The following is a 23,135-nucleotide window of genomic DNA, read 5'->3' as shown; positions in this document are numbered from 1 at the left end:
GTCGCAATTACTCCATTGATCTTCTATGTATAAGTGAGACTAGATAACAAAAACAGCATTGTCACAGGCATCAAAATAAATTTGCAATTGGCTTATTACCGATCAGAAAATACAACTGTCAGATATGACATTTAGTGTTTGAATTCGATCTTCTGAAAAATTCTGCTCATCTTCCCACATAGGATTTTAAGTACTGTGTTCTTCATTTACATGAAGGTGTGTGATCTGACAATGTAGAATTTATTATTGTTCCAGCTAGCCGGGTTATACCTACAGATACATAGTGCCAGATCGACAGTCGATATTTCTCTCATCCCTTTAATGACCGATCGAAAGACCTCTGTGTTAAGAAAAGTAAACCCGAAGATAAGTAACAAACTTACCTTAAAAGTGTGTGCAACTGTCAAACAACAGAAGTGTTCCTCTCCATTCCAAATACACAAATACAAAGCAGTCAAATTGGCTGCAGATCTTGCGTAACTACCGTAAACGTTCTATATTTTAACCCAGAGTTGGGGTATATACACACATACAATCCACTTCCGGTGTAAACGGAACGTCTGTCATGAACACGTGCACACGGCATGTTATGTTTACATATAACTGTTTGTCTGCTACGTTACTATTGTTTCGTTTATTTGAGGTCTATACCCAATTGTCATATTTTGCAAAGATGTAAAGTTTCAATATTACAACTTAAACAAGAATTATGTTTTTAGATACAATTCAAGTAGAACTATTTCTTTCGCTAGATTGGTTAATTAACATACCACCGGTGTTAGATAGAAAATATAACCAGATTAATTTCCGTTGTTCGAGTACATGTACTTAATATAAATAAGTGACCTGTAACGTAATCAGGACGATAACATGTAACACTTGGGTTTCTATCATAATAAATGAATGAATAAATATGGTTTTAGGTTCCTGACGGTATATCGTATTACAAAATTCGACCATTATTTAAAATATTAATTAAAAGAACGATTAGATTCGAAACGACCCAATTCCCCGGAAGTCCGCGCCAATTCATATCATTATCATCGTCTTTTAGTTTCACTACATCGAGTTTTGATAAGCAAATTTCCAAATGTTTATGCTGCATCTGATGTTAATCTTTGATAACTTATATAATTATATTTATAATTTTGTAAATATTTCTATTTATTTTATTCTTTCTCGTTCGCTCGAATATCAAGTGCTTAAAAAACATTGAGAGAAAATCTTATCAATGATCAAGTCTCTCTTCAGATATACTTTTTGGCCATTTTTAACGGTTGTTTCTGAACTGACAATAATCATGTTTTCTAAACTTGGCATTGGAAGAAAGCTGAAGTAACATTGTTGTTGAATGAGTGATATGACTGATATGTACATGATATTTGTCTGGTTCTAAACAAATACGAAAGCTTTAGTTGGATCTAAGTTGAGCTGCAGGCATTTGTTAATGGCATCCGATTGCTATGTCTGGAATAACTGCCCAATTCTAGGAACCACGCCGCGTTTCCTTATAGTACGCTATCAGGCTTTTAGTGTGTACCAGGAACTCTTTACGCACTCAGTACACATGTACCGAGAATATATTACCTAGGTTACACACATGAATAAGTCTACCTCAGGTAGAATTGTCATGAATAAAAATAGACCTATAGATAAATAAAAACGTGACTGTTCCGCACGCGTGGCTTTCTAGCCCGCCAGAAAACTGCCCCAGACTTCTTGGCACAGCGGCGACATACCGATGAGATGACTAAAGAGATACGTAACAGTTGTCATGGTTATGAACATTTCTTAGGAAAGTTACAATAACAATGTAAAGTTCGAAAACTGTAACTCATAACAAGCCCTCTGTGTCAGGGAGATAATTAAATGATTATACTATGAGAGTAAAAGCTGTTACTATCTAAACGTCAGCTAAAGTGTACAGCGGCCTTTTTCTTGAATTGTTCAGGAAATCGCGAGACAAATTAGTACAAAGTGTCTTGATGTAGATTAAAGAACTCAACACTGCATTAGGAACTGTCTTCACCAGCCCAGTTTCATGACAGTAAGTTTGGACGATTTAGTCTCGTCTTGTCTCTATCGCTCTGGCGGGTTATACAATGCCAGGAACAGCTTTCAGTGATATGATAGTGATACAGACGATACAGGTTAGTTTAACGACGTATTAGCGAAAACTAGGGACAGTGAAGACTAAATAGACATTTCATATCCTTAAGGGTTTGATGGGGAGAAAGATGAAAGTTCACCCGGTGGGTAAGAAATTTCCTTATCTCGTATCACCCCGGGGAACCTCACTTGCAATAATATGTGTGAAGTTACGACGATGCTGAAAAGGCGTCACATCAACCGTGTCATACTTTGATCACGTGGGGTAACATCAATATAAAGGTCGTCAGATTATCAATATTCTTTATTTCATCTACACAAAAATTGTATTCATAATGGCATAAATCAATAAACATAATGTGAAGGCCTTTCAGGGTTATTTACATTTCAGCTATTATTCTTTAATATTATCGATTTTGTTTTATCCAGAGACGTATATATCACGTGATATATACGTCTCTGGTTTTATCAGACTGTTATTTTTTAACAAGTATACTATTGTAAAAAGCTGCATGAAAATCGTATTCATTTAACTTATGAACGGCAATAGTGCGTCATATGAGGCTTTGTGCAAAATTTCGACGTAAGGCAGGTCAGCAGGGCACCAAAACACATGCAATTATTGTAATCTAGACTGAATCTTTATACTCCGGTGAATACAGTATAAATTAATACTTAATAAGTTTGAGATCACCTTGCAAACTATAAATATATAAAAATGAATTATAATAGAGGATGGGAAAAATAACTATATATTTCATGAGAGTTGAAAAAGTGGACCGGAACCCAAAGAGAAAAATTATTAGCTATACCCGTCAAAAACTCGTGTTTAGCAACTTAGATAATCTTACCATCTGACTTAAGATTTCCATCTCACCCGAAGAAGTGAAGGTTTCGATAATCTTCACATGGTAATCTTGTTTTCGCCGAAGAAAATATTAATAGAACCTATCACTCCTTGGGGATGAGATAGGGTTATGTCGACCGAAGGGTGAAGATTATGAAGTTCGCAAGTATGAGGATCGCCGAGTTTCTGGGACTTAATGATTTTTTCCGAGAATTGAGATCCATATAGGTAATAGTTGTTTTTTGTAACTCTGCTGACAAACTTGTATGGGTTGTTGTTACCCAAAGATATGACGTCAGAGTTATGAAAGGAGATTAGTATAACCATTATCATAATACTTATTTGAAGTTCAATGTATATTATCAAGAGTGTATTTTAATGGACGTTTTATTGACATATACACTAAAATTATATAACGTGTGAGATTAAATCACAATGCGTAAAACGTCTGAGGCGCAGGGATCGTCGCTGTTCATATGCCGTCCAGATGTTTTTGTTCACACACAGTACGCCACATCCTCTATATTCCAGGAATAGCGATTACTTTCGCTTCTGTACAAGGCAAAAGTGATTGTAATCCTTGGAATATCCAGGATGAATAGGCCTCGATTTCTTACAATTTCCATGTCTCACATTTCTCGGGAAAAGATGACTAAGTTGCAAACACTCGACAAGTCTGATGTTTACCATCTTAACCATCTTTTCCTTTGGGCTGTGATCCATCTATCTCACCTCCGAGGGGGTGAAAGATTCTATTAGTACAGGAAAAGGGAAACATCTTTTGATTGTCATGTCATCATGTGATGTAGCTTATCGCGATATTGTATGAAGACGTTACCCCATTATCTGTGACACATGTTATCAATATCGATATAGATTTCATGGTCTTGGATGATGATGCGACATATTCGTTATGGTCTTATTTGTGAGTATTTAAAAAAAATAGTCAACATATCCAAATAAAGTTCCAATACTTTCAAATTAGTAACAGTTTGGATACACTGTATTCCAGGGGAGAGAGATGAACAATGAGTATCAGTTAGATTCACTTCAGCAAGTGTTTTAACAAGTAATGAAATTATCCGTATACGCTTGACTTCCTAAGGGGCACAACTCTGTCGACTTTGTAAGCACGCTATGAATTTTGACTCTAAAACAGAAGGTAATGGAATGTATAAAACAGACTTCCGGCGGAGTGTTTGTGTCAAACTTTATGTGTGATGTTTTTATATCAAATTGAAATAAGTTTTCTTGTAGTGTAATGATAAGATAATTTTTGGTATCACATGTCAAGATTTTCCCTTGTTCTGTTTGGATAAGAGACCGTGATGTGCAGGTTGATATGTAACATACTAACTCTAGGTTTCTAAATTCAAGACAGTTGGGACATATGAACCCCAGAATTTGATACAGGTGTGTAATTTACATTATAATTCAAACATTTTCATTGTCCCTTTTTTTAATTCTGTTCTCTTTAATAAACAAATTCGTTGACTATTATGTATTTGTATGGAAGTTCAATTTAAAGATACGACTATTTCATAAAAGATTACGAGGTAATAGTCAACTTACCGGTATCTATGTAAGATGAGAATTCTGAACCTATGATATCGGTCAACATGGTGTTGTATCGACCAGGTAGATAACTATTCACCTGGTCAATAGATTTTGCCCTTAGTTAATATTTTTCTAGGTTGATATAACACAAAACTGACCTCGTCAAATGTCCATAATTGATTTTATTACATTTTTTTTTGTTTTTATTCTGCATTTCCATTTGTCGAGACACGGTCACGTGTTCTACGATTCTTCTTAATATTGCACAATAAACCGGATTACTTATCATATGTACCGCTTTGTTCTAATTTTAATAAAATGGAATTTCTATTTACGTCACGCATCTATTCTAACCAGTCAAAGAAGTATTTCTTCGGCGCCCATCATTTGTGATTGTAAACATGGAGGCAGATGGCTGGCAAGATGTCAAGGAAGAAGCTAACATGAAGCGGTTTGCTTCACTCTCCTAAGAAAACCATCAATAAATGCAGTAAAATACACATGTTTTTGTTTGTCATACACATAATAACTATTCAAGGGTTCAATGGATTCTGCCGGATTTCTGTAAAGCTTGTTAAATATGAGATGGTCGGTTAAAAATTCAAACGACATGTAATAAAACTATTACTGCACTAGTGTTGATTCAGTATGAGAATTTATGGAGTACAAAAGGAAATATCGACGGAGGCCAGAATCAATAATAGTGCAATAATTGTAAAATATTCCAACCAAGGCATTTTTCTGAATTAATTTTTTTGTACTCTATTGCAGAAAATTAACACGTGTATTGATTATTGCGCGCATGTGCAAACTTCAAGATAAAACTATTTCTTACATTCATACAATCAATTTAATCATTGACCCAATTAATATTTTTCTTCCAGTTTGATATTGCCCCATACTGATCGCATCAAAGGTCTAAAGTAGAAAAAAAAAGGTATTATATCTATGGAATATTAACCCAGTAAATAACACCAAAAAATGAAAATGATATAAACTCGTCTGTATAGGTCAAAATAGAGTAACATGGTCTCGGGCCCCTATGATACTGTTGTGTCTTTAGCCTTAACTGAATATCACATTTTTTCTTTTGTCGACAAATGGATTGGTGCCACCCGCTCCATTCCAAAGAACCAGCATGGATCCAAGCTAGGCAAATCCTTGATCCGCACCTGATTTATAAATCCTTGATCCGCACCCACCTGAGACTAACAGACGTTAATTAAACTGCCATGTACATGTATTTGACTCCTACAAGACAGAGTTGCGAGTTAAGTATAGTTTTTCAAGCGGTGTTTTTTCACAATTCGTGTCGCTTGATTTTGGCATACCTTCAAACATGGCCATTACATATACTATTACACAGACCTCTGGTCCGATTTCGTCGGAACAATGATTATCGCAGGAAAGGTATCATATGCAAACATAGACATAGTTGTCATATACATGTAAACTTGGTGTGTATGTTATTAAGACATTTATTTTTTTAGCCACATGTTAGTATATTGCCTCCATTCAGGAACTTTGGTTGATCTAATCTTCTGCCTCAAGTATCAGTTAACACACGGAAATACGTGGCCTGGTTTAGGTTAGATTCATTGATATGACCAGGTGCTATTCCCCTTCTTCAATGTGGTTAGGGGTACGAGTACCAGAAAACCCCGTTATCGCTCTGATTTAACAGTATTGTTACTTTACCGGAAGTACGATGAGTTATCCCGCATTCACTCTGGTCATTAATCGATAACAACAGCCAGATAAGCCTTGCGCATACTCGTCAATAATTTAAAAAAAATCTTATTCAATACAAATCGTATGCGTCTGTTTCGTCTCTGACTGCATTACTTTTGAGTTAACCTGGACTTCAATAAATATCATTAACTTTTTTGTTCATATGTTATTAACGTAAATATAGATGAGTATAGAGTTTGTGGTATTTGTAGAAAGTATCTAATGAAATGGTGAAAATAAATGATTTAACCGTTATATTTTTATACACATATAAGTGAAATCAGGCTATACGACAATAAACAAGATGTTTTACTATATTTTATTTAGATATGCCCTTCAAAAAGGATTATTCTCCTTTGCGACAAGGAAGGTTCATGCCGCAAGTTCAGGTAATAAATCACGTGTTTCCCATTTTTATGTGAATACACTTAATATCGTACAATGTAAGGAGCTGAAAAACGAAAATGGCATGCCATCTTCCAGCCATAATCATCTTTACCAACCCTTGCCACAATAAACCTTGTACTATTTTATGATATTTATCATGTATTTTCTGTGTGCAGCCATATATACAGTATTGGTAATTAGTCGGATGTACACTGAAAATACACCACAAATTATACAGTATCGATACTTTACCGGAAGTACACCGAATAGGCATCACACATTATACAATGACGACGCTTTACCGGAAGTACAGAGAATATATATCTCCGATATTACATGATATTTGCTTTTCCGGAAGTATGTTGAATATGTATCACAATTTATACAGTAATGACTCTTTACCGGAAGTACAACGAATATGTAACTTCGATATTGCACGACAGAAACTTTTCCAGAAAGTGATATGAATACAACAACTTGTAAGTTTGCTGTGAATTTTAAACTTGGAGAGTCTAAGAAGGCTCGATCTTTCGCACTAGTCGTGGTTGCTTCAGGTTATTCCTGTGTCTTCCACTACAGGGAAAGACGCACTTAGATATCTATAAACACCTGAAAATATACCGGAAGTAGAGAGAATACAGTGTTGTTTGTAACCATTTATGCAAACTATATTTTGTAATTTCATTACCGGAAGTGCCTTGAATACATTTCCTTAGATACGTGGAACAGCTAGTTATGTTGCTACACATTCACAATTGTATTGAAGATTTATAATCTATAAACAGATAAAAAAATGTTGCTGTTATGTAATCCAAATAACTCAATAGTTGCACATTGATATACCGGACAACACTGCGGAAGACACTGAGAATGTAGTTAAGGAGCTTATCAATAATGTACTTGAAATTCCTGACGACATCCCCTTCCAAGTGGTCCCGGCCAAGACATGATGGTAAACCTAGGTATATTGTGTCCTGTAACAGGACGGATCGCTAGAAAGTCCTGAATGCGGTTCCGGAAAAAAATTGCGATCACAAATTATCTTTTTCAGTATGTTCGGATTTATTTCGGCATTAAAACGGTTTTGATATTTCCGAATTCCAGCCTTGCTCTCGGTATTCTTCATTGTATTTCTACTCTATTATCATGTCTGCCGTGTTTATTGTTTCGTGGCCGCTTGTAATACATATAATTATGGCCAGATAGTTATAAAGAATCTGAATCTGGTAATCGACATAAACCGATGTTTATATGATCTAGGTAACTGGATTATTCGATATTGTATCTATGGCTTCCAGACATTCGTTATGTAGAACACGATTTATAAAGATTGTTTTCTCTTTGTATCGGTTGATTGAAACTAATTATCTGGATTTCAAATGTTCCGCTTTACAAATGTAAATATTGAAACATGAAGATATCGTTTTATTACCTTTGACAATTCTACATTTTCAAGTGCATTGTAAACATTATATCATAAAGCCACACAAACCCTGTGTAATACTATAATCAATTGGCATTTGAATTTTAATAAATTGCTTTGTTAAATACATTTTGAGATTTTTTTTGTGTGTGTTTACTTAAACTTCTGTTAGGTATAAAGGCCTCAATGTTCTCACTAGACAGTCATAGCTGATGGCAAGAGTAGAGCTGAACTACTAAATACATATGCTACCATATTTATGGCAAAATGGAATATCCAATTAGTCGCACCATCCCGGAGTCAATAATTTACCTGAAATAAACAAATATATGTATATCCTTTTTTCCTATATGCAATCTTTGTAATAATTGATTTTTCCACCAGTGATCTGCAAAGTACCTTTTACCCCGCGTCTGTCTCTATAAGCAAATAATTCTATAAGAGAAGACAGCATCAGTTTAGAAATATTGATGAAGATTTTACAGTGACGCTCTGTGAGAATCAAAATGAAATACAAATATCGAAATGACGGCACTGATCGATCTTCCAGCAGAGCTGACAGTTATTCGATGTTATCTGTACGGATCAATGGCCGCTTGACAATAACCGTTCCCTTACTAGATTTTATACTGATTATTACGTCAATATGGACTTATCTGTCCTCCACATCCTGTCAAACACATCTCCGGCCAATTTACATGGAATTGCATTTACTTTCTATTCGCTTACGGCTACGTTTTACCACACCGGAAATGAATCCGCAGACACAGAAAAGGAAGAGCATTTGTCCAAACCTTATTTCACCTCGATGTATTATTGCTCGTCATATCCACCATATCGACGGAACATGAATTCGCTCTTGGACACATATGCGTAACAATAGTAACTTATATCCCCGAGTGAATTCGTTACATTTGCTCGAAGTGACATCATTCCGGAAGTTAAACCCGGCGTTGGAATCCGTGTCGACATATACTGTAATATCCTGGCCTGAACAACTACATATGAAATATGTAGTAGTGGTTCATTTTCAACATCGACTTGTCTCTTAATATACTATATTTAAATCATAACATTAATATTAAACTAACGACGCCTTCATTTCATTTTAATTTTTACATAATGCTGAGTTTCTGCAGTTTCCTTGAGACTTGGTTTCTTAAAACGTCTATTTTGGTATCCAGATAGAGTTCCTAAGTCAATCGCTTTTAAAACACGAAAACTCTCTTCCCCCATTCGTATATCATCTGTGTCACTATCGTCATCGTCACCTTCATCCTCCGTGTCCGTTGTCTCGTCCATACCGTACTCTCCTCTACCTACATACAAACTCTGAGATTCAGGATAAAAAGACGACATGCCAAAACTTTTTGGAACCTTGGAACTGTTTCGGTTTGTAGCATCCGGTTCTCGACTACTGAACTCCGCGAATCCTTCAAAACTAGCAAGATCCGTTTCGGACACTAGTGACCGCCGGTCGGACTGAGATGAGACGAAACTAGTAGCAGTCGATGTGCTTTGACGAGAGCGCATGCCCGAAATACGAATACTATTGTTGTCTAGAATATTGTACTTAGCGTGTTTATTTGCCATATTATAATGTCCCGGCATTAGACGTTTTTTGAGACGTATAAGTTCGTTGGTAGACACAGGTTTTGCTGGTCGGACTGGCTCGTGCATTTTATTAGCTACGCCTTGTGCCCTTATGGCACTCCTCTCATTATCGTCCCAGAACACTGAGCTACTGACAGCGCTCCGTCCGTCGTCATATCCGCTCGTCTCTTCGTCTACAAACTTTACCCGTTTAAGTCCTCTCATGGAATTATTGGTTCCGCGACTTTGGGCACTACTCAGACTAGATTTTATACCTGTGTCCTTATTTAGGACGTTGTGACCCGACACCACAATATCCTGTTGGTTCGCTGAAGATGTTGGTCCACTTTTTCTGTCGCTCCAATTTAGAATTTTCCTAGACAAGCGCTTTTGAAGCTCCTCGAATTGAGTGTCTATTTCCCGCATCATATCTCGCTCATTTGTAAGTATATGTTCCGGTATCCTAAAAGTGGGCGCATTCGTACTTATCCTCCTGTTTTTTAAAGTACTTCCGCCCATCATTTGTGAGGTCATAGTAAGAGAACGACCTTCAAGCGACATGGTAGGGTCTACCTGTTGAAGACTTTGTAGATTTTCAATCTGCTCCTCAGGAAATGTGAATCCCCCACTGCTTGGTTTACTGTCCGACTTTTTACTGCCCCCATTAATAGTAGATCCTAGTGAAAGTTTTTGTATATTCTTTGATAATAAAGGATTGTCTGCTGCTATGCTGTTCTCTCTTACTGTTTTTTGAACCGGCGGCTTAAACGGAGCAGCGACCTTCACCTTTTCATTGTTTGTCAGTATCTGAGGGGAATCCTGCAGCGCACATGACTTCCTTCTTTTAACAGGAAATATTGACGGAAGTGATTTGGCACGGTATATATTAAGTTCATTGGACGAATTAGGTCGGTGTTGAGGAGGTACACTATTTGTGACGTAGTTCCCGTTAAATGTATCGGTAGATTCGTAAATATCGACCGCATCACACTTAGCAATACTAGTCGTAATCCGCGTATCGTTACGTTTGTTGAGCGAAACAAAACGTCGCCGCGGTGTCCACGACCTTGCAATTCTGACCTTCGCCGGACTATCTATCCACTCTTTGTCCGTACTCTCCTCCTTACTTTCCTCGTTGATCTGATGAAGTGGCACGGATATAGAGATGTTTTCCGCCTTGGCCGTTTGTGGCGGGGTTTCTCCAACTGAGGTACGCGTTCGGGATAAAGAGATATTTCTCTTTCTCTCTTCTATTTCATCCTCATCTTCAGTAAAAGGTTCCTCAGCAGAATTTTTATAAAACAGCGGTTTCTTTATGGAGAATTTTTGTGGAGCCTCCTTGAACACTTGTTGCTTAGGAATAGATATAGTCCTGTCCTTATTCAATACAAGGTTCGACAGAACTGCCATAGTGTTCGTGAAAGGGTCAGACTGAGATTTCTTTGGTGTAATTATTTCATCACCGCCCTCGTTAACTGCCGCCACTATGTTGATCAAGGCTGCCTGACGAAGGCTTTCGCGCATCTCCTTCATCCGCCGAAGGCTATACCTTTCGGCGCGGCGGCGACGTCCCTCTCGGGACGAGTTCGTGGGCCGTTGTATCTGGTTGTCTTCGTCAAAGCAAATTATATTGTCTTTGACTTCTCCTAGGGGCCGAGATTTCGAAGAGCTTCTTAATCCCGAAACCTCAGCCATTGTGCTGACGTTATCCGACAATCCGGCGTTGTCTGTCATGTGTAATATAGATGAATATTTAAAGGCCCACGGGAGCACGAATACACAATGACATTACTCCTATCTCCAACACTCAACAGATTCAAATCTTCAAAAACACCAACCTAAATATTCATGTCTATAAACGCTTTGAACGATCCGGCCATTGTCTGGTGCGTTACGGCTATTTTTGTTGTAGTTTAGTACCTAATGTCTTCATGGCGAGATGTATGATACTCCTGCGAACAGACGACTGCCCACTGGAAAGAGGCGCATCAAGTCTGGAATATAGCAGATAGAAAATAGCAAATTAATCACAGGTAGAGCTCACAGGTTCACAATCATTGTACGATTTATAGGCAATACACGATATATATATAACATCTAGTTTATGACGACAGAGAGTCGTCATTAACAGCAAGATACACCACAGGTCAGTAGATTGAATGTGTTCATTCAATTATGAATACAATAACTGATATGAAGTAACAGATATATGTATTAAAGCGATCATATTCTGACAAAGTTCAAAACACCCCACAGAAATTACCTCGCATGGTTGTTCTGTTGTAACATAATATCTCATTTGAATGGAGGAGATCTTATCTTCGGGGTCTGGTGAATTGGGTGGGGCGGGGGACATCGGCTGGACAACGGGGTGAGTGACATTAGACATTATTGGAGTAGGGGATGGAAGGGGAGGGGAGACCGTCTGAACATCAGGGTAGACTTTGGATATGGGAGGGGAGGGGAGATCTGAATAACAGAGTGGATGATATTGGACCTTGTAGGGAGTAATAGAAGAGTTGGAGAAGATCGGCTGGACATTGGAATATATGACATTGGGCATATAGCGGGAGGGGGAGGGAGTGTAGGAAAATACATTGTTTTTGACAATGGGTCGGGATAAGCTGACCATAAAGTGGGCGGGGGCGTGGTGGCGAGGAAGATTTGCCGAGCAATGTTTAGAGGTGGAAAAAACGGGAGAAGAGACAGGGTGACTACCACTAAACGAAAAAATGGAGGAGAAACCTGCATAAAGGGATAGGATGAGAGCTTAAAACAGAGGGATCAGATAGGATAGGCGTACAGTTTTATCATTAAATAACAACATAACTGATCAATGTACACAAAGACATACATTTAACAGTGAGTGCATGTATTATCTGTTAAAACGACACATTAAACAGTGAGTACATGTGTTATCTGTTATAACGACACATTAAACAGTGAGTACATGTGTTATCTGTTATAACGACATACATTAAACAGTGAGTACATGTGTTATCTATCTGTTATAACGTTATAACGACATACATTAAACAGTGAGTACATGTCTTATCTGTTATAACGACATACATTAAACAGTGAGTACATGTATTATCTGTTATAACGACACACATTAAACAGTGAGTACATGTGTTATCTGTTATAACGACACATTAAACAGTGAGTACATGTGTTATCTGTTATAACGACACATTAAACAGTGAGTACATGTGTTATCTGTTATAACGACACACATTAAACAGTGAGTACATGTGTTATCTGTTATAACGACACATTAAACAGTGAGTACATGTGTTATCTGTTATAACGACATACATTAAACAGTGAGTACATGTGTTATCTGTTATAACGACATACATTAAACAGTGAGTACATGTGTTATCTGTTATAACGACACATTAAACAGTAAGTACATGTATTATCTGTTATAACGACACACATTAAACAGTGAGTACATGTGTTATCTGTTATAACGACACATTAAACAGTGAGTACATGTGTTATCTGTTATAACGACATACATTAAACAGTGAGTACATGTGTTATCTGTTATAACGACATACATTAAACAGTGAGTACATGTGTTATCTGTTATAACGACATACATTAAACAGTGAGTACATGTGTTATCTGTTATAACGACACACATTAAACAGTGAGTACATGTGTTATCTGTTATAACGACACATTAAACAATGAGTACATGTGTTATCTGTTATAACGACACACATTAAACAGTGAGTACATGTGTTATCTGTTATAACGACACATTAAACAGTAAGTACATGTATTATCTGTTATAACGACACACATTAAACAGTGAGTACATGTGTTATCTGTTATAACGACATACATTAAACAGTGAGTACATGTGTTATCTGTTATAACGACACACATTAAACAGTGAGTACATGTGTTATCTGTTATAACGACACATTAAACAGTGAGTACATGTGTTATCTGTTATAACGACATACATTAAACAGTGAGTACATGTGTTATCTGTTATAACGACATACATTAAACAGTGAGTACATGTGTTATCTGTTATAACGACATACATTAAACAGTGAGTACATGTGTTATCTGTTATAACGACACACATTAAACAGTGAGTACATGTGTTATCTGTTATAACGACACATTAAACAGTGAGTACATGTGTTATCTGTTATAACGACACACATTAAACAGTGAGTACATGTGTTATCTGTTATAACGACACATTAAACAGTAAGTACATGTATTATCTGTTATAACGACACACATTAAACAGTGAGTACATGTGTTATCTGTTATAACGACATACATTAAACAGTGAGTACATGTGTTATCTGTTATAACGACACATTAAACAGTGAGTACATGTGTTATCTGTTATAACGACACATTAAACAGTGAGTACATGTGTTATCTGTTATAACGACACACATTAAACAGTGAGTACATGTGTTATCTGTTATAACGACACATTAAACAGTGAGTACATGTGTTATCTGTTATAACGACGTACATTAAACAGTGAGTACATGTATTATCTGTTATAACGACACATTAAACAGTGAGTACATGTGTTATCTGTTAAAACGACACATTAAACAGTGAGTACATGTGTTATCTGTTATAACGACACACATTAAACAGTGAGTACATGTGTTATCTGTTATAACGACATACATTAAACAGTGAGTACATGTGTTATCTGTTATAACGACATACATTAAGCAGTGAGTACATCTATTATCTTGTGTAACCACCTACTGATTTTAAGATCAAGGTGTCGGTGTCGCAGATTTAATTATAATCACATATCGCACAACAAATCAATAATGGATTTAACAAGCTTTGTGAAAATCAATTATTGTTTGATAAATATAAGCTTATCAGAAAGTGCCCCCACTATGTTCTGTTCCCCACGTTAAGGGAGGTATACTAACCCTGCGTCTGTTGGTGGAGGTGATTAACACCCTCGAGTAGTTAGACTACCACAGCATGTACCTGTAGTCTTAAGCACCATATCGATTCAACAGGGCAGCATGCTTCCCAACTTTACTTAAGATTTCTTGTTCAATATGATAATGTTAAAGTAAGTATGGTGACCATGATTCTTGAACTTCATGTGTACGCTGTCCTTCATCTCCAACACCCTCACCTCCAACACCCACCCCACCATCCCCGCCTCTGATTAAGTAGGCGTTGGAATCGCCGCCCCCTGCCCTGGATCTACAGCTATTTAAGTGATGCTACTCATATTAAATGTTAAAAGTGACCACAATGTCTTTCTATACATATAGAAATTATTTCGAAAGGCGTTGAAATTATGAAACTGTTTTTTATTAATATACATATTCACAGTAGCAGTTTGGTGTCATAAGGCATGGTTAGTATTTCAGGTGTAAAATGCCCTCTCCTAAAACACATAACTCTACTTGTAGGTGGTGTATTGACAAAGGCAGACAGTAGGGGGCGTTACGGTCGTGGCTTACGATCACAATCTACGGGAGAACAACGCTATAGAACAATGGCTTGCCATTTCTGCACATGTTCAATACACAATGGTGGAATCCACCTTAATTGGTGTTCAAGTCCTCAGCTTAAATTACAGTCCATGTTGCAAATTTCATATTGACATTTAAATAACTGGTTTCCAAACATTATGACGTCTCATGACGATAGTCAAACCGAAGTAGCCCGCTGATATCTATTATCTTAACCATGTTCCATTAACAGTGTGTTGTATGATATAATTTTCGCCACGTTGCACAGAGAAGCGTACAATACGCTGATGTAATGTATTAAGTTACATTGCTATGGTATCACGTTCTAAATTCTGAATGATACTAGTTCATTACTTTATTCTACATAATTGTATCACTTCTCTGACCCATATTTCAATATTGAGGAATTTCTTCTCAATATACTTCTCAGTCTCTATTATTTTAAATTATGTGTTATGTTATTTTGGTTAATAGAAGAACTTATTTTACAAAAGACGTTTTTAAAACGTCCCTGGATCTTAATACGTAATAACAGGAACTGTATCTCCCGGGTATAACTAAGAAACAGGATGACTGTATCTCCCGGGTATAACTTAGTGACAGGATGACTGTATCTCCCGGGTATAACTTAGTGACAGGATGACTGTATCTCCCGGGTATAACTTAGTGACAGGATGACTGTATCTCCCGGGTATAACTTAGTGACAGGATGACTGTATCTCCCGGGTATAACTTAGTGACAGGATGACTGTATCTCCCGGGTATAACTAAGTAACATGATGGCTGTATCTCCAGGATATAACTAAGTAACAGGATGGCTGTATCTCCCGGGTATAACTTAGTGACAGGATGACTGTATCTCCCGGGTATAACTAAGTAACATGATGGCTGTATCTCCAGGATATAACTAAGTAACATGATGACTGTATCTCCCGGGTATAACTAAGTAACAGGGTGGCTGTATCTCCCGGGTATAACTAAGTTACAGGATGACTGTATCTCATGGGTATAACATAGTTACAGGATGACTGTATCTCCCGGATATAACTAAGTAACAGGATGGCTGTATCTCCCGGGTATAACTAAGTAACAGGATGGCTGTATCTCCCGGGTATAACTAAGTAACAGGATGGCTGTATCTCCCGGGTATAACTAAGTAACAGGATGGCTGTATCTCCAGGATATAACTAAGTAACAGGATGGCTGTATCTCCCGGGTATAACTAAGTAACAGGGTGGCTGTATCTCCCGGGTATAACTAAGTAACAGGATGGCTGTATCTCCCGGGTATAACTAAGTAACAGGATGGCTGTATCTCCCGGGTATAACTAAGTAACAGGATGACTGTATCTCCCGGGTATAACTAAGTAACAGGATGACTGTATCTCCCGGGTATAACTAAGTACCAGGATGACTGTATCTCCCGGGTATAACTAAGTAACAGGATGACTGTATCTCCCGGGTATGACTAAGTTACAGGATGACTGTATCTCCCGGGTATAACTAAGTTACAGGATGACTGTATCTCCCGGGTATAACATAGTTACAGGATGACTGTATCTCCCGGGTATAACTAAGTTACAGGATGACTGTATCTCCCGGGTATAACTAAGTACCATGATGACTGTATCTCCCGGGTATAACTAAGTAACATGATGACTGTATCTCCCGGGTATAACTAAGTAACAGGGTGGCTGTATCTCCCGGGTATAACTAAGTAACAGGATGGCTGTATCTCCCGGGTATAACTAAGTAACAGGATGGCTGTATCTCCCGGGTATAACTAAGTAACAGGGTGACTGTATCTCCCGGATATAACTAAGTAACAGGATGGCTGTATCTCCCGTGTAGAACTAAGTAACATGATGGCTGTATCTCCCGGATATAACTAAGTAACAGGATGGCTGTATCTCCCGGGTATAACTAAGTAACATGATGACTGTATCTCCCGGGTATAACTAAGTAACAGGATGGCTGTATCTCCCGGGTATAACTAAGTAACAGGATGGCTGTATCTCCCGGGTATAACTAAGTAACAGGATGGCTGTATCTCCCGGGTATAACTAAGTAACAGGATGGCTGTATCTCCCGGGTATAACTAAGTAACAGGATGGCTGTATCTCCCGGGTATAACTAAGTAACAGGATGACTGTATCTCCCGGGTATAACTAAGTAACAGGATGACTGTATCTCCCGGGTATAACTAAGTAACAGGATGACTGTATCTCCCGGGTATAACTAAGTTACAGGATGACTGTATCTCCCGGGTATAACTAAGTTACAGGATGACTGTATCTCCCGGGTATAACTAAGTTACAGGATGACTGTATCTCCCGGGTATAACTAAGTTACAGGATGACTGTATCTCCCGGGTATAACTAAGTTACAGGATGACTGTATCTCCCGGGTATAACTAAGTTACAGGATGACTGTATCTCCCGGGTATAACTAAGTTACAGGATGACTGTATCTCCCGGGTATAACTAAGTACCATGATGACTGTATCTCCCGGGTATAACTAAGTAACATGATGACTGTATCTCCCGGGTATAACTAAGTAACAGGATGGCTGTATCTCCCGGGTATAACTAAGTAACAGGATGGCTGTATCTCCCGGGTATAACTAAGTAACAGGATGACTGTATCTCCCGGGTATAACTAAGTAACAGGATGGCTGTATCTCCCGGGTATAACTAAGTAACAGGATGGCTGTATCTCCCGGGTATAACTAAGTAACAGGATGACTGTATCTCCCGGGTATAACTAAGTAACAGGATGACTGTATCTCCCGTGTATAACTATAGTAACAGGATGGCTGTATCTCCCGGGTATAACTAAGTTATTGAATGGCTGTATCTCCCGGGTATAACTAAGTAACAGGATGGCTGTATCTCCCGGGTATAACTAAGTAACAGGATGACTGTATCTCCCGGGTATAACTAAGTAACAGGATGACTGTACCTCCCGGGTATAACTAAGTAACGGGATGGCTGTATCTCCCGGGTATTACTAAGTAACAGGATGGCTGTATCTCCCGGGTATAACTAAGTTATTGAATGACTGTATCTCCCGGGTATAACTAAGTAACAGGATGACTGTATCTCCCGTGTATAACATAGTTACAGGATGACTGTATCTCCCGGGTATAACTAAGTTACAGGATGACTGTATCTCCCGGGTATAACTAAGTACCATGATGACTGTACCTCCCGGGTATAACTAAGTAACATGATGACTGTACCTCCCGGGTATAACTAAGTAACAGGATGGCTGTATCTCCCGGGTATAACTAAGTAACAGGATGGCTGTATCTCCCGGGTATAACTAAGTAACGGGATGGCTGTATCTCCCGTGCATAACTAAGTTACAGGATGACTGTATCTCCCGGGTATAACATAGTTACAGGATGACTGTATCTCCCGGGTATAACTAAGTAACAGGGTGGCTGTATCTCCCGGGTATTACTTAGTATCATGGTAACCGAATCCTCCGGGTATAACAGTATGGTCTAGCAACCACTCGCTTTCTAATACTTCAAGTGACATGATATGGTTTATAATAGTTCAAATGGTTATTCATTCAAAGATCCATGTCTATCCCATCAATGTGTCTTACTTAGTAATTACATATATGGTGCATCGCATTATTATGTTGAAGAAATATCTATGTATATATACTTTGATAAAATGCTTCATTGATATCATAAATGAAATATAAACTTAAATATTCTGTTACCTGCTGGAACTCGCTAACGTAGGAGCCGTTGCTATAGTGAACAGAGAAAATAGATCCTACATTTTGGTAGTCTGTTAGATGTCCAGATCTGTGGCCACGGCATGGAAATGTAGCTCTGATAGACTAAGAAATGACATTCTGGCACCAGACAGCTAGATCTGTCCCGGTGTATAACTACAGTACGTCTGGTTCAGTTCCCATTTGTGTTCGCCTCACCTGACCTGAACATCACAACCAAACTAATACAAGCTTAAGCCATGTAGAACAATACCGCAGATCGACAAAAGAAGCCTGGCCCGCCTCACTCAGTTCCATGCAATTTTCAGATTCTCAATGTCGAAAGCTGTAGTCTTTGTGCTATTAGTTGTAACTACTTAATGTAAATACACGAAAGGCTTTGATAAGTTTATTTTTATTTCGCGTACATTATTAATACTTTAAAAACTCAATATAGACATTTATATCACAAAATGTAACCCCCTTTCAACACTGTTGTCTATGAATATTAACTCTCAGAGAGTAAATATATAATTCTGATCGTGAATAGGCAACATTGTTATGTTATAGTTGTCGGGATCATTGTAAGTTGTCACCAGACCGTAGATACATAAAAGTGTGCGCCATTCACAGTGCCAGTAAATGGCCTTGCTCCGTTGACTTTACATAGTGTCTTTGTTCGCAAATGTATCAAACCATTGAAAGAAAGTGTCACTTATTTGATATACAAGTGATTTTCATTTATGTGAAGGGTACATATCATGACGAGCAGTTATTAGTTAATTATACTGGGCTTTAGAAAAGAGAAAATTCCTGTACTAATGCCTCACCACTGATTTACAGCAACTGCTAATCACTTGTTCCACTTTCCAATTTCCACTAACCACTAGTCCGAATGTCCAACTATCCGCTAGCCACTAATTACTAGTCCGAATGTCCAACTATGCGCTATCCACTAATTACTAGTCCGAATGTCCAACTATGCGCTATCCACTAACCACTAGTCCGAATGTCCAACTATGCGCTATCCACTAATTACTAGTCCGAATGTCCAACTATGCGCTATCCACTAACCACTAGTCCGAATGTCCAACTATGCGCTATCCACTAACCACTAGTCCGAAGGTCCAACTATGCGCTATCCACTAATTACTAGTCCGAATGTCCAACTATGCGCTATCCAGTTATCACTAGTCCGAATGTCCAACTATCCGCTATCCACTTATCACTAGTCCGAACGTCCAAATATCCAGACACCACTTATCAATAGTCCGAATGTCCAACTATGCGCTATCCACTAACCACTAGCCCGAATGTCCAACTATGCGCTATCCACTAATTACTAGCCCGAATGTCCAACTATGCGCTATCCACTAACCACTAGTCCGAATGTCCAACTATGCGCTATCCACTAACCACTAGTCCGAATGTCCAACTATGCGCTATCCACTTATCAATAGTCCGAATGTCCAACTATGCGCTATCCACTAATTACTAGTCCGAATGTCCAACTATGCGCTATCCACTAATTACTAGCCCGAATGTCCAACTATGCGCTATCCACTAACCACTAGTCCGAATGTCCAACTATGCGCTATCCACTAATTACTAGTCCGAATGTCCAACTATGCGCTATCCACTAATTACTAGCCCGAATGTCCAACTATGCGCTATCCACTAACCACTAGTCCGAATGTCCAACTATGCGCTATCCACTAACCACTAGTCCGAATGTCCAACTATGCGCTATCCACTTATCAATAGTCCGAATGTCCAACTATGCGCTATCCACTAATTACTAGTCCGAATTTCCAACTATGCGCTATCCACTAATTACTAGCCCGAATGTCCAACTATGCGCTATCCACTAACCACTAGTCCGAATGTCCAACTATGCGCTATCCACTAACCACTAGTCCGAATGTCCAACTATGCGCTATCCACTTATCAATAGTCCGAATGTCCAACTATGCGCTATCCACTAATTACTAGTCCGAATGTCCAACTATGCGCTATCCACTAATTACTAGCCCGAATGTCCAACTATGCGCTATCCACTAACCACTAGTCCGAATGTCCAACTATGCGCTATCCACTAATTACTAGTCCGAATGTCCAACTATGCGCTATCCACTAACCACTAGTCCGAATGTCCAACTATGCGCTATCCACTAATTACTAGTCCGAATGTCCAACTATGCGCTATCCAGTTATCAATAGTCCGAATGTCCAACTATCCGCTATCCACTTATCACTAGTCCGAACGTCCAAATATCCAGACACCACTTATCACTAGTCCGAATGTCCAACTATGCGCTATCCACTAATTACTAGTCCGAATGTCCAACTATGCGCTATCCACTTATCAATAGTCCGAATGTCCAACTATGCGCTATCCACTAACCACTAGTCCGAATGTCCAACTATGCGCTATCCACTTATCAATAGTCCGAATGTCCAACTATGCGCTATCCACTAACCACTAGTCCGAATGTCCAACTATCCGCTATCCACTTATCACTAGTCCGAACGTCCAAATATCCAGACACCACTTATCACTTGTCCGAATGTCCAAGTATCCGCTATCCACTTATCAATAGTCCGAATGCCCAACTATCCGCTATCCACTTATCACTAGTCCGAATGTCCAACTATCCGCTATCCACTTATCAATAGTCCGAATGTCAAACTACCCGCTATCCACTTATCAATAGTCCGAATGTCCAACAACTATCCGCTATCCACTTATCACTAGTCCGAATGTCCAACTATCCGCTATCCACTTATTAATAAGTGGTTGTCCCACTGTCTTGTCGCCACCTATCACTGACCCGGTTGTCCGACTGTCTTGTCACCACTCATCACTGACTCGGTGTCCCACTGTCTTGTCACCACTCATTACTGACCCGGTGTCTCTCACTATCCAGTCACCACTCATCACTGACCCGGTGTCCCACTGTCTTGTCACCACTCATCACTGACCCGATGTCTTACAATCCAGTCACCACTCATCACTGACCCGGTGTCTCACTGTCTTGTCTCCACTCATCACTGATCCGGTGTCTCACTATCCAGTCACCACTTATCACTGACCTGGTTGTCCCACTGTCTTATCACCACTAATCACTGACCCGGTTGTCCCACTGTCTTATCACCACTTATCACTGACCCGGTTGTCCCACTATCTTGTCACCACTTATCACTGACCCGGTTGTCCTACTGTGTTGTCACCACTAATCACTGATCCGGTTGTCCCACTGTCTTGTCACCACTTATCACTGACCCGGTTGTCCCACTATCCAGACACCACTCATCACTGACCCGGTTGTCCCACTATCCAGTCGCTAATGACCTATCTGTCCCACTGTCTTGTCACCACTCATCACTGACCCGGTTGTCCCACTATCCAGTCGCTGATGATCCATCTGTCCCACTGTCTTGTCACCACTAAGCGCTGATCGATTGTTCCAACATATCACTACATATTGATGGTGTTAAAAACAACAATGTGTGTTGATGTTGCTGGATACACCATGACACTATTGATAATACTGGATACAACTAGACACTGTCTGTAAAAGTTGCTAAATATGAATGGACACGGTCTATTGATGGTGCGAGGTACAACTGGACAGTATATATATAGATGGTGCTTGATAGAATTTGACATTGTAATTTAAAAGGTGTTCGACGCAAATGGACTTTGTGTGTAGATGTGGCCGGATACAACTAAACACGGTCTATGGATAATGCTGGATGTAACCAGACAGCATATACTAATGATCCTGGTTGCTTAATACAGTTCGACGCGATGGCGTTTGACATAACTGGAATCTGTGTATTCAATGTGATGGATACAGGAAGACACTATATACCGATTGTATTGGTTACAACTAGACACTGTATATTGGTGGTGCTGGGTACAACTAGACACTGTATATTGATGGTGCTGGGTACAACTAGATACTATATATTGATGGTGCTGGGTACAACTAGACACTATACATTGGTGGTGCTTGGTACAACTAGATACTATATATCGGTGGTGCTGGGTACAACTAGACACTATATATTGGTGGTGCTGGGTACAACTAGACACTGTAGTATATTGATGGTGCTGGATACAACTAGACACTGTATATTGGTGGTGCTGGATACAACTAGACACTGTATATTGATGGTGCTGGGTACAACTAGACACTGTATATTTGTGGTGCTGGGTACAACTAGACACTATATATTGGTGGTGCTGGGTA

At 38.8% G+C, this 23,135-nt stretch overlaps 1 protein-coding gene across 1 annotated transcript; it reads right to left on the bottom strand.

The window, feature by feature from the left end:
* Positions 1 to 9,152: 9,152 nt before the first annotated feature.
* LOC132561684 (uncharacterized) lies at positions 9,153 to 11,381 on the bottom strand. Its single transcript, XM_060226389.1, has one exon. The coding sequence runs from the start codon at positions 11,379 to 11,381 to the stop codon at positions 9,153 to 9,155; it is 2,229 nt and encodes a 742-aa protein (XP_060082372.1).
* Between the last annotated feature and the right edge of the window lie 11,754 nt (positions 11,382 to 23,135).

This window comes from Ylistrum balloti, unplaced genomic scaffold, assembly GCF_031769215.1.
Source record: "Ylistrum balloti isolate Yb309-2 unplaced genomic scaffold, AGI_CSIRO_Ybal_v1 Utg369668, whole genome shotgun sequence".
In the NCBI taxonomy this organism is placed as follows: domain Eukaryota; kingdom Metazoa; phylum Mollusca; class Bivalvia; order Pectinida; family Pectinidae; genus Ylistrum; species Ylistrum balloti.
Note: the sequence above shows the minus strand (reverse complement) of the source record. Positions and strands in the feature narration are given on the sequence as shown.

Coding starts and splice junctions, on each gene's coding strand:
- LOC132561684 (XM_060226389.1), bottom strand. CDS start 11,381: ATGACAGACAACGCCGGATTGTCGGATAACGTCAGCACAATGGCTGAG.